General features: G+C 37.1%; 1 protein-coding gene across 4 annotated transcripts in view; it reads right to left on the bottom strand.

Moving 5' to 3' along the window:
* The window catches only part of NECTIN3 (nectin cell adhesion molecule 3), a 57880-nt gene that overhangs the window by 29775 nt on the left and 14338 nt on the right, over nt 1-13767 (bottom strand). For all 4 annotated transcript variants that reach the window (XM_014253399.2, XM_088051482.1, XM_088051483.1 and 1 more), the window contains exon 2: nt 5342-5680. In XM_014253399.2, the coding sequence (XP_014108874.1) occupies nt 5342-5680 (339 nt within the window). The remainder of the gene's footprint in view (nt 1-5341; nt 5681-13767) is intronic.

Genomic DNA, 13767 nt, shown 5'->3' with positions numbered 1-13767 from the left:
GCACACTCACTCTTCTAGATCTGAAACATTTTTAACACCTCTTCTTTCTGATTCTCTGATCTCCAACACCAGCAACAGCTAGAACTTTCTGCAGTAAGCTTGGATATCTGAATTGATGTACATATGAACCATTATCTCATCTGCAAAAAAAGCCTTTAAATCCTAGTATGGAGAGTCTGACATTACATGGCTTTGTTATTTGACCCACAGTTTGGTTCTCCTGATTTAACATGAACACTAGCACCTTGTTCTCCCCAAATCACGGGCAGAGACTTCCTCAATAGCTTCTGTAGTATTACTAAAATGCAGAAGTAAACACACAAATTTGTATTTAGAATTTTGCATGGATGAAAAATCTAATTTTTGCTGTATTCCTCCCTTCACAAGATTTCCAAAACAGTTAAATTCATTAAATTGCCAGCTATCATTAGTATTTCATGCCAAAACTGTAGACTCCAATAATTTCAGCTGGAAATAAAAGTTTGATGTGTTCTATTCCTTTGATTTTTCTTTAAAGAAAAAGTATGCAACTGTGTTAATTTTTCCTCCTTGTCTTTGTGAAGAGTGAACACTTAAGTAAATAATAACTCTTAACTAAGTTGCAGAGATGTCCGCATCCAAAGTAGACTACTCAGTACTGTACTTTCAGACAAAGAAGTCTTCAAGTAGCCAGAAAGCACAATAGACTAATTTAAAAAAACTTACTTTCTCAATTGACACCAGATTTGTCAGTTTGAGCTCATTGTGCAATACTTGGTTTTATGCTTGTTAACTAGACACAAAGGTGAACTATTCAAAACTACTCAGCATCATAAAATACACATATTCTCAGTCCTATGTATTTCCATGGTTTTTTTATACATCATAAATGTTTAAGCTTCTACTGTCACATCTTCCCATAAACTGTGATTCTTGTACTACACACCAACTGCAAGATAACTAAATAGCCACACATGGACAAATGGAAAGCAAATGCTGCTAGGATACTAATTTCTATAGTTTATCATTCAGGACTACTGTCCCAGCAACCAAAACAAAACCAACAGAAGCCCAGCTACTTATTCTATGGCCTTTCTAGATGTTTCAGTCATGGATTAAGAAGTATGTGGTGAATGAATCCATAATTACAAGGGGCCATTGGCATCTCATCTCTCACAGCGTGAAAGTTTTCCATTTTCAGTTGGAAAACAGATTACCCAAAGTATGGGCTTTGGAAATTTTTTTGTGGTAGTCTTTTGTTTTTTGAAAGCGTAACTTCTATATGCAGTCCTCTTATCCCAGAACCATTCAGTGTGCCACATGAATGTGATTTTCACTTTCTCTATTCACAGTGGAGGATACAAGAGGTAGCTGGGAGAGCATTAGAGAAGCTGCTACACCCAGTCAGTAGAAATGTTATGCCCTACATTCAAGCCAAATGAAAAAGATGGTGAGGATAATCCTTTGTGTGGAAAAGGAAGCCATTGATGCCCTAAGATCCAAAAGCAGGACCTACTTTCTACAGTATAAGAGTTCCATCTAAAACAACATTATGGCATAAATTACACTTGAATATTAAAGACAGGATGGCTGAAACATGGAAGTTAGATGTGCAGTTGTTCAAAAGGTCTCAACTAATTTGCCAATCTGTGCTTCCCCTTTTATTGACTCATGACCACCACCTAATTTAACACAGCTTATTCTACCTTCACCTTACATTCAACATGGGTGTATCAGAAATCTCTCGCTGCTCAAGTCCTTAATACTTCTTTACAGGGAAAGAACATAATACAGCATGCACACAAGAGCTTTAAATCCTATGGCATTAAGTTTTGAGGCCAAAAAGCTGCTTCTTGGTTTTCATGTACTTCCTAAGCCTTTTTCAATTGCTTCTGTGAGTTTTAAAACCATTTTTCTGTGAACACTGGGCACAGGAGATCTGGATGAAGTTGGCATGATTGCAACACAAACAAAATTATTTCCTCCTGACATTAAATTTACTAATATCTTAGCAATGGCAAGACACTGGGAATTGTCATGCCCTTCATCACAACTGTACTTCATTAACTTCCTTCCAAAGCAGTATTTCAAGTTTTTATTTTCTCTCACCTTAAATCAGAAGCATTCTCCTTCTGTGTACTTTATCTTGTTTGCTAATTAATGCTTAATTAGTAACTTATTAAGGTTTTCTTGTTTTAGTAGTTTTGAGGGGGGTGGTGTCAGGGGGGCTTGCTTGCTTGTTTTTTAAAGCCAGTCAGTTCACTAATTTGCCACCTACTTGATACTTTTTCTTAGCCCAGAGTATTCTGTAGTACTCAAGAAGAACATGTACATCTCATTACCCAGCACTTCTTGACTACCTTACTTCACCAGAATTGTCTGATATGATCCAGTGTCTATAATGCCCAACATACATCTTTTAATTCCTAATTGGAAGGCTTTCTCCATAAGGATGTCTGGGATCTAATTCAGCGTGACAGACCTACACATTTGACACTCCTCTGTACAATTTATTCCTCACTTCTAGTATTGGTAAGAGCTAGGCTGCAGAGGAACAACACCTACTTAATCAATACCCACAATGAGAAAGCCCACTTAGCAAGACAGAGTCAAACCAAACCAAGTACTTAAAATAGTCATGGACAGCACTCAAGTTAATGACATAAAAATTATGTCAGCTCTGCAAGCTACCTTGTGACAAGCCATTTCTTCTGCCCTGAGACACTAGTTTGCCTCATTTAGTCAGCTTCCTGGGATCTTGGGGAAACCAACTGCTTGACACAAAAATTATTTGCCAATTTTTGCACAAGATTAACAAGGTAAGTTTGACAAACCAAAGTTTTAGAAAAGTTCAGTGTATCTGTTTGACCCTATAAGCATTTGCATATCTCCACTGTCTTAACCTCTTTTACAGTGCACTTCCTTAAGACATGAAGCACTGAAAAAGGTACTGGGAGTGGGCAAGGTCACCAAACATGGCTAGTTTGTTAAACTTGGGGCACATAAGAGGTTTTAAATATGGTCTTAAGTGACCAGTGCACTGTGGAAAAACACAAGGCATTTTATCTTGTAGTTATTTTTTTCTTCCATTTGTTTTCAGTGTCTCCACTTTAAAGTGTACAAGCATCTAGTACATGACTAAGTATGTCCAGTACACGTGGGAAGGAAACTAATTCTTTGCTAAATAAAAACAGACAGGGACTAGGGAAAAAGGCAATCCTGCTTCAACTGGAAACAGCTTCACTTAGGACAGGAACTTTTTTCCTTAAGGGAGAGTTTTTAGACCAGTGGGAGAATGCAGTCAATGCATCATTGAAGATGATTTTAAGTTACATCAAGATTTAAATTACAGCTATTGCATGCCTTAAGATTCTGATGAGCTTGGAATTGCTGAATTCAGGCCAGCAAAATTCACAAGTTATTAATTTACAAGCATATTCTGAAAATCATTACTTCCTCAGTATTTTGACTGTTTAAGCCTACAAGTCAGTATAGCAAGAAGTTTCTAGAAGGACAGAAAATACACTGCTAAAGCAAAAAAACTCAAGTCCAACGAAGGGTTGGCTACCTAGTGGCACATGCAAATGAAGCTTCTGGTAACTAGGATGGAAAAGCACCTTTACAAATAACAGCTGGGTTTTGCCATTTAGAGGTCAATACCAAGTCCTTAGAGACTTACAGCAATTGGCAACCATTTACATCAATGATGATTAAAGCTATGATCAGAACCACTGTACGCCTAATACTTCTTTGCCTATTTCAAGTGGATTTTTTCATAGTGTGTATCTAATGAAACAAGTTGTGGTCCTACTCTTTCAAATGTACAATAATAAGGACATGGGACATACATGTGCTTTCCAAGTTCCTCCAGAAACCTGATGAGTGCAAAATAGACACAGTTACTCACGTTATCTAAAAAAACCCCCAATCTTAGGAAGAGGAACTGACTAGAAGAGGTGAGGGAAGGTAGTAAGAACTTTCCACTGCTTATTGGTAAAGCACAACAGATGAAAGTCAAAAGACCTGCTACAACAGCCACAGACATAGCCACTTGCAATACAGATAGAAGTCAGGTGAAAAAGAGAGCCATAAGACCACATGCTTCGTACATCACAGGATTTTGGTCAAGTTACTGGTTTTAAATTGGATTAAGCCAGTTGCTTGATGCATTTATTTTGCCCCACCTTGTGGTGAAAACCAGTTTACATACTGTGCTACAGCCATCTGATTAACCACATTGAGTATTCTACTGCTATGAAAAGCTGCTATCAAAGACCTAGAGAAGATCCTAAAAAGCACAAGTGCTTACAGAAATAGTCATTGAAGACCACCTCAGCTACAGAAAATATAATTTGACTCCTGGCAGAAGATACAGAAGTGCTTTACACTAGTACAAGAGGAATACTATTTTAAGGAGAGGGCAAGTTAATAACAGGCTTCCACATTTTAGGGTAATCATTTTACCTTACACTGCAGTAACACCTGAGTTACTTGCACTTCAGCACTAACTCCTTATGACAGCAATACTTAGCCCTCTACAAGAGGGACAAAATTAGCATAAACAAACCCCCAAAGTTTCACATTATGCCTACCCACAAACAGTCAAGAGCTTAAATTGACTATTTCTTCCCACAACTCACAGCAGTCATCAAGATAGTTTTGTTTTTCATTTACACTGTGCAAAGAATGGTTTGCATCACCAAACCCAAGCAGCTATATTAAATTATTATGTTAGCAGCACATTTATAAAAATCATAGAATTGCATTGGAAGGGACTTTTTGAAGGTCACCCAGTCCAATCCCCTTGCAAGAAGCAAGGACATCTTCAGCTATACCAGTCTGCTGCAGAGTCCCATCCAAATGTTTCCAGGCATGGGGCATCGACCCTCACTGGGAACTCTCTATTACAGATGATGGACTATTTCACTGAGACAACAGGGTTAGTTACCAAGATGGTTTAGAAATACCTGCTTTTTCTGAAGACCAGTACTAACTGAGGGAATTTAGCCAAGGTGGTAGCTAAAGCCAAGTTCAGCAGCTTCCCAGCACATACGCACAAGTCCTTGGTATCAGCATTGTCTGTCAGACAAAGCTCTAAAACACTGTACTAATTCAAACTGAATGTTTGTTTTAGCACAATGCCTAAATAGAAACTGGTTATTTATTTTTACTAACTAGACAGTCAAATAACAAGTTTTAAAGAAGTAAGGCCCAACAGAAGTCTCCTCTATGACATTAGTAAAAATAACACACCTGTAATGGAAGTCCTGCAAACACATATTTTGCATTTTCTTTGGGATAAATGGTAAAATACAACCTATTAGTAATTTTGCAGAATTTTCTTTTCAATAAGATGACTTACCTAATACTGTTACAGTTGTTGATGACTGTGTATTTCCAAGTGGGAATGTAACTGCCTTGCAAACATATTCTCCTGCATCAGAAAAGCTTACATTTTTTAAGATGATTGTTGCATCAGTAAGTGAGTAATTTTTAAATGCCACTCTTCCTTGGTATTCTCCTTGAACAGATATTCCATATTCAGGGTGATGAACAGCAACAGTCTGTGAATTTTTACCATATATCTTCTCCCAAGAAACTTGTGTTATTGTTTCATTTACATCAATTATGCATTTCAGTGCAACCTTCTTCCCCCAAACTGCTGTCACATGTGGATCAACAACTGGTCCAGCTAAGGCACCTAAAAACAAAGTAATTGTTAGTTGCTACACAAGAAAGTTACATTGCTTGGTTTTCACAGTAAGCTTCTTCCACAATTACCTTACCTTAGAAGATAATCCCTGTTTTTTTTCTGAATAACTGATTCACAACAGTGTGGAAATAGCACAGAAACACATTTCAAGCAAAAACATCAAAGATCAATCATTTTATCAGACAATACTACCACTAATACACAACTTCATATAAAAATGACCCGAAAATTGTGTAACTGGTGTAAAAGTTTTTTGGGAATTTAACTAGATACAAACATTTAGTGAATTCAGATTTACCAAAAAAAACAAGACAGGGTACTTTTCAGCAGTCTGGTAACTGATACAGAGCATCAAGCAAAAACTTAAGTTAAACTGCTGCACTTACGTGTTTGTCCTTAAATAATCTTTATTAAGTCTTATCTTTTAGAAGTAGAAATAAGTAACTTTCAGCACTTAGACATCAGTAAATATTTTAAAAGCAAAGCAACAATTAAAAAAACAAACAAAAAGCCATTATCAAAATCCCACAAACCACTCCATGTTTACAGTGACAGTCACTCACAGACCTCAACTTGAACTTTCCTACCCTAGTTCGTGATGAAGACATGTACCATCATACATGTGCCATCTTTCTGCTTCAGTGTAGTGGGGTGTCTTCTCACAAGATTTTCTCTCAAGTCAGCAAATATGCAAGAGTAGTCAATTTCTTGCTTAGGATTCAGCATATTTCCGTTTAATACCTAAAATGCCTTGCACACTAGCAACTACGTTCTGAGCTCAGCATTTTACTCCACCCTCTTCAAAAAGGGAAATCCACTAGGACAAAGCAGTTCAAAATATACCACAGGTTCACATTTTCTTTTGCCAAACAGATGCTCCAGCAACTTCACTCATTAGTTCTCTAGGAGCAAACTAGCCTGACAAAAAGGAACCGAAGTCTTAGTCCACAATGTTATTTCTTTCTCCTGTGCTCAGATTTTAACAGAGCTATTTCAAATGTTCTGATTCTCTCTTCAGATACCAAATCAGTACTCAAGCTGTTACTGAGGAAGTTCACCGATGAAGCAAAAGTTAAGTAGAAATTTTATTAGCCCCATTCTCATAAGCATGAAGAAGTCATTCAACTTGAGACATGAGTTGCCTCTTCATTCACCAAGTTCACACAAAAGTCAAGTCATGTGTTCAGGAAAGAAGTCTTTATATGTCTTTATCTACGAGTCCATTGTTAAAAGCTTTCCGCTTTGCATCAATTGATTTTTCATTGTTCAAACCATTTCTGAGTCAATGAAGTCACCCAAAAAAGTGATTTAGCTATGGATTTCTTCAGTATAAAACTACTGACTAACATCAATAGTATGAACACTTTAAGTTACACAAGTAAGTCAAGCTAAGCCAGAAATTTAGACCAATATTGTTGATACATCAGTCACTAAGTGCGTCTGGTGAAGAGACAAAAAATAGCAAGTCAAAAAAAACCCCCAAACCATAACATGTTTCATATAGAGAATATCTGCCATGACAAGTAGTGCAAGAACATTCTGTCTATTCTCCTCATGCCTCTTACTTGACACACTATTGTGACAGACACTGGAAAGAGGGCAACTATTTGCAAACTGACATGCACAGAGTTCTACCCAAGCTTTGTCTCCACTCACCATTGCAACATTTAAACATAAGGTACAATGTTCCCTAAAAAGTATTTGACTATTGCTTCTACCTCATAAATAAGGCTCACAAGTGACATTTGTGAAATGTATTTCAGAATGTACAGGATATAGCGATTCTGTAATGTCATTTAAAAAAAAAAACCCACAATTTCATTCAGGAATCAGCTTTTTGCAACAGTTAAATCTACAGAATCTTAACCTATATTAAACTTTTACATAGTGATTAGCTGTATATAACCCCAAACAACTTAGTATAGAAAAGCCCCATAAGTAAACTTACAAAAACTGCTCAGACTTATGGTGAAGGTAACAAACTGAACTGAAAAAACATCCCAGTTAACTGAACACATCTCTTTTGCTTCCTTTTACTTTTTTTTTGTCAAATCTGCTCCCAGTAATTGGAGGCTTTAGTTACATAAAGATGACCATTGTATATTCCAAAAGTCAATACTGCACAATTTTCTCACCAAGGCATACTTCTAACAGCTCATTTGTGCCATGAGAACATTGTGTTCTCACATGAATTACATGAATATTTTCAGAAGCAAAACTTTTTCATTGCTACTATTTTCAAGATTTACAGACTGAACTGAGCAGGACCCACATATATTTATAGACTTAAACACACTTGCAGCTATAGAATGATGATCAGTTAGATATTTTTCCTTCACCTTGTCCAGCAAGGGAAGTAGAGCTAACAGATCGCTGCTCCAAATTTTACATCTTTACATTTATCTCATCTTCTGATATGTGTTCAGACTCTGAAGACAGAAAAAAAAAAAACAACCAAAAAAACCAACTAACCAAAAAATAAAATAATCAACTTATCTACGCAAATTATTTAACTTGAACTTACATATAGCTTATACAACAGTATATAGACTCCAAAGTGTTTAAAGTGCTAGAAATAGTTTAAACCTGAAGTGTTAACACCACATATTTAATTTGGAACACGTTTTATTATGTTTTAATCTCCATCCAGTTATTATTTTACTAGCTGTACTTGCAGAGCAATCAAGCTAATAGTTCAAACTAGCAAGCTAATTATCATGCAGATATTTAGGGCTCTCCAAGGCTCAGCCTTCTTAAGGTAAGGATTTCCTTTGACATAAAGGCTTCCACTCGAGAGTCAGTATTCTGCTCACAGACTGTAGTTCAAGAACATCCTCCAAAATCACACATTTAGAGGCTTACAATGCTCAAGGTTCAAGACCAAGACACTTCAAGACCACACTAATCAGGTTCTTAACTGATCCAAAGCACTGGCACATAGGACATACATTTATTGTTTTAATGAATCCTAGCCCTCCTCCTCTTGAAATCTGACCTTCTCTGCTTCATGTTCATAATACTCAAGTTTGTCATTCTCAACAAACCTTAGGGATACACTTTGTATTTACTTAGTAATCAAGATGTTTCATAAATTCTCAAGGCAAACACAGCATCATTGCTTACTTTTTCCATATATTTGTCCTAATTTTTACAGACCTGCCTTCCCTTTCCTTTTTTGCTCCCTTGGAATACATAAGCTTGTCCTGTACTGTTTCACATGCAGCCTGATGAGATTGCCATCTCAAGCATTTTAACATGATTCAATTTCAGCTAAGTCCCTACTCACTAACTGACTTTTGATCACAGTGATCCAATGCTTGGCAATAAAGTCAAGAATCTTGCCTGAAACAGCAAGGCACTGCCTCTACTCACGTACCTTGACAGAGAGTTTAAAGAGTAAACAAAACAAAAAGATCCCTAAGGCTCACTTGCAGCATTAAGAGCCACAGAACTAGGTGCTATCAAATACTGACCATGATAACAATCTGCTCAATATAAATTCTGAATTAAGTTTCTACCACTAACTGAAAAAAAGATACTGAGGAATTATATGACAACCTTCTTAACACAAAGTACTCATGCTATGGAACGACAGAATACTTTCCACATTTACATGCTTGTTATTTGTTGCAAAAAATAGCAGATTTAGATTTTCTAAATGAAGCAGCCATGAACAAGTCTAATTATAAAAGAAATGCATTTTGTTACCCACTTAGTAGAACAGTTTGGCAAGACAGGGTGACCATACTGACACTTCTGAACCACTGATTTCCCACAACCTGCCAACTATTTCCACAAGACAAAGCCAAACTGCAGAAGAGCATAAAAGTGACTGTTTCCCCTCTATCAGCAAGTTATTCAGCTTATGGGTATATGTGGCCTTGGCACACACTAGTTGCAGGGAATTCAGCAGAATTCCAATCAAGAATGGAGCAAAACAACAAGAACATCCCATGTTGCTGACAGCAAGTCGCTATGTCAGCAGAACTTGCCATGGAACACTCTTAAGGTCATGCTAAGCATTATTGTTTGGTCACTTTAATTTCAGCTGATATCAGAAAGCTTATTCTCGCAGTCCTCCTCCTCCTGTGTCAGCACTCATCAGGTACCTAAAAGACCCCTACCTACAAAAACTCATTCGTTCTCTTCCTGATTTAACTTTCTGAATTAGCTCAGTCAATTACAAGTGGCAATGCAAAATAGGCAATGAACACAGCTCCATAAATCTAGTGGCATTTTCAGATTTGTTTAGCTGGAAAAGCAAATCACTAAGACACTGCAGAAAACATGATGAAACCTCAACTTGAGGCTTTATAAAAATATATGCATAAATGACTGGGAAGAAGTCAGTGTGTCTTTTGAGCACCAGGGCACAATCAAATTACTATGTCAAAAAAAGATCAGAAGCAAGGAATGGAAGATATTTAAGATTAACTAGTACAAAATGCCTCAACACTAGCTTCCAATTAGAAGTGCTAAGCAAGTACTTAGGAAAAAACTGCACTTGCATCAAAGATATAGTACTATAACCTAGTGTTACTCTCACCCAAGGATCTGCTTTGTCACAATCCTTGCTTGAGGTGGAGTATCAATTAGTTTTTCTGGGGACAAGCGAGCTGGGATCAGGAACAGCATGAGATTAGCTTCTATTAGCATTGCATTTACAGGACTCGGCTCAAGTTCCGTTTTTTGTACAGTACTTGCCTTATTTTTTTAAGGAAGAAAAACATTACTTCCATCTCAGAGAGCAAAACTTAAAGCCTTGTTTAGTGTTTAGCACACTCTATTATAGGCATACAAAAGCCTACCAGAGTGTAAAAAGTTTTGGTGAAATGAGGCATAGCAATTCCATAGTCTGAAGCCAAGACTACTGAAATTCTCAGGCTTTCTCAGGTTGCTTTTTCATTTTACTTTAGCTCAAGGGATTCTACCTTCTAAACCAGAACTCAACCTAATACCAACAGGAAAGTAAAAACATTATGATGTAGCTCATGCAAGTCCACCACTTGGAAATGGTTCTATTAACTTGTGAATGTTAACTTTCTACACCTGCAAATGGCCCAAAATGTGGTTCCAATCTCGACTTGGTTTATCACATGAGCAGCTCTCCACTAGGTGACTACAGCCTGACTTCTTACAAAAACCATTGCAAGGGGAACATAATTTCCAGTTGAAAATTATAAAATAAAGTTGCACAAGTTGTATCTTTTCCAAGCAACCTAAATATCAGACTAACATGAAGAGGTCAGTCTCAATTTCAGTGCTGTCTCAAAAGTTAGCTGTTGCTGAAGGGTTTTACTAACATCAAGTTCCAGACAGACAGATTCTCAGTTAAGTGCTATCACAGGATGTTCTGCAGAATTCTGAAACACTCTGAACCTCCATCTGGCTGCTCCTAAGGGTACAGCTGACAAGATATCACACCATTCAGCCAGGAGGCTTGCGTTACTCTGCTCCTTCCTTCCCCACAGCTGATGGAAGATACTGTCAGTTATCTCCCTCTAGTTGCTGAATCAACATATACATCTACACAGAGGGAACAAGGAATATAAATAATTGTTAGGAAGACTACAGCTACCATTCATAAGACAGCATAACACTGCCTGTTTAAAGGCCAGGAGGTAATGCAACACTGGACAAAGAACTGCCATCCTTGCACAAAGGAGTCAGACAACAAAGTATGCAAACCTCTTCAGCTCCACAATAAACAATTATCTATAAGACTTAACATTTGCAACACAGAAAGCAAAGAAACTGATTTCAAAAAGACACCTTACTCCAATGCAACACAAAGTCAAAGTAGTTATAACTCAGAGTTTAACATTAGCTTGAGCCCAACTCATAGTCGGGAACTGAAGCTTTAGAAAAGCTCTGCCCTTGAAGTCAGACATGGCTGTTACCCGCCATTCTTATTTCAGAATGCCATTTTCTCATGTGATCTGGTGCTTCTGTACTAGTTTAACTCCACATAAGACAGCACTTGTGCCCCTGCATACTCTGCTTCCCACCATGCTGCACAGACCTTTAGTAGCAAGAAGCAGGACAATCTAAGACACTAGAGGAAGTTAAAAAGGAATGTTAGGCTCATGATTCAAATGGAATTAGGAAAGACTCTTAGAAAGCAAATTTTGTAAGGTTGAAACTTTAAATCAAGCTACTCACTAAAATGTTTACAAAATCCCATGAACTTTAAAACTTCATGTAGAATTTCAACTTAGACCATATTAAAATCAATGTCTATTTTACATGTTCTTACATTATAATCTTTTACACATATCAACACATAGCAAATTAAGACACACACTTATCTTGACACTAAGATTTCAGATGTTTATAAAATATGTTGAACTAATAAGTACGGCATGCTATGAGGCAGCTGGAAGTTCTTCTGTAACTGTTTCACCAAATCTTCCAATTCCATCTCCTTTAAAAGGAAATTAGCAGGACACTGAGGTACTCTTTTTCCAATAAATGGGCCAGGCTCAAAAGGAGGAGAATAATATCTCATTTCTGGAGAAGAATATCTCATTTCAAGTCCCACTCCCTCAAAAAACAAGTAGTAAGAATAAGCAAGTAGCTCAAAAGTTATCCATATACACACCACTACTGCCTAGCCACCACGAAATTCTTCATACTCGCTTTTAAATAAATTCAAATCCCTAAGTAGCAAAGCAATTGGCATAAATACACAGAAGAGATTGAAACAAGCAGTTCTTAATGTAACTCAAACCTCTTAATGGAAAGTTTTTTGAACAGTTACAGATGATCTTAGAAATCTTTTGAAATACGTAAGATGAGTCAATAGTTCTCACAAACTAATCTGGTGGGAAAGGTTGAAGTCCTCCATGTGGCATCCAGCTTAAACACAAACAAAATATTTAACAGAAAGCTAGAGGTCAAAAGGAGAGTTGTACATCTGAATCTTGGTGGGGCTGATGTCTAATACATTATACACAGAGAAACAAGTGAAGTTACACTTAACAAACATTTCCCAGTCAGGCAGAAAAATACCTTCAAGCTGCAGTGGGTCCAAATTAGACTAGCAGCCAGCAGGAACAGGTCTAAGTAACACATTGAGGATGCAAAATAACTGGTTAGAGAGCAAAGAGTGTTCTGAAAGCTACAGCAAGTGTACAGTGATTACATTTCAAGAACTGAAAGTGACACTATAGAATATGCTAATAGAGAAGTATATGCTCTAGCCAACATCAGTGAGGCTCCATCTGGAGTTGTTCAGCTTGAACAGCACACATCATATATTAGCCATCTAGAGAGTCTGAAAGTGAAGTGTGCTCAAAGGCCTAGAAAACATGACCTACAAGAAAGGACTGGAAGAACTCATTATTATTCTCATAAAAGGTAACCTGATAAAGGTCTGAAAGTACTTACACAGCAAAAAGAGAATGCCTGCAAAGATTAGGAAGGAGATAAACCAGTAAAAGAGTAAAAGCAGTAAAAAAAACCCAACAAAAACAGAAGCACAGAAAACAAGCAACTAAGCCCACTGAAATAAAGAAAACCTTTGATGCTACAGAACATGAATTCCTCAAATGAACACCCTGGTCAAAAGGACAAACCTCCACACCCTTTAGAAAGGTTTGGTATTTAGTAATTAAAAAAAACCAAACAAACTCCCAAACAAACCTAAGCTGATCCTGCACATGATCATTTTATTGGCTTTGTTATTGTAAGATTAACAGACACTTTCAGCAAAATAATAATCCAGTCTTCCTTAAAAATCTTGTTAGCCGATATGACATGCATGCTGAAGGACTTAATGACAAGTTCTCATTTCAGGAACTTACTTGCAACATTCCATCCCATACACTAATACCACTTATATGACCACTGGGCTCACCCAGACCTTGCTGCTGTGGAGAGACTTCAGAATACACTGCTTTTGTAAGTTTTCCCAGTTCTCCTCCTAGAAACCTGGTATTTCTTCAACTGTGTTTAAGACTATCTTCAACTTGCTTTGCAAATCAAGAAACCAACCAGCTACACATGAAGGAAGAAAAAACACAAAATAGAAATTAACACTGATGGTATCTAGAATGGCAAATCCATTTCATTTT

This window comes from Pseudopodoces humilis, chromosome 2 (assembly GCF_049639895.1).
Source record: "Pseudopodoces humilis isolate 2021_Gansu_Grassland_sample_001 chromosome 2, ASM4963989v1, whole genome shotgun sequence".
NCBI lineage: Eukaryota > Metazoa > Chordata > Aves > Passeriformes > Paridae > Pseudopodoces > Pseudopodoces humilis.
Note: the sequence above shows the minus strand (reverse complement) of the source record. Positions and strands in the feature narration are given on the sequence as shown.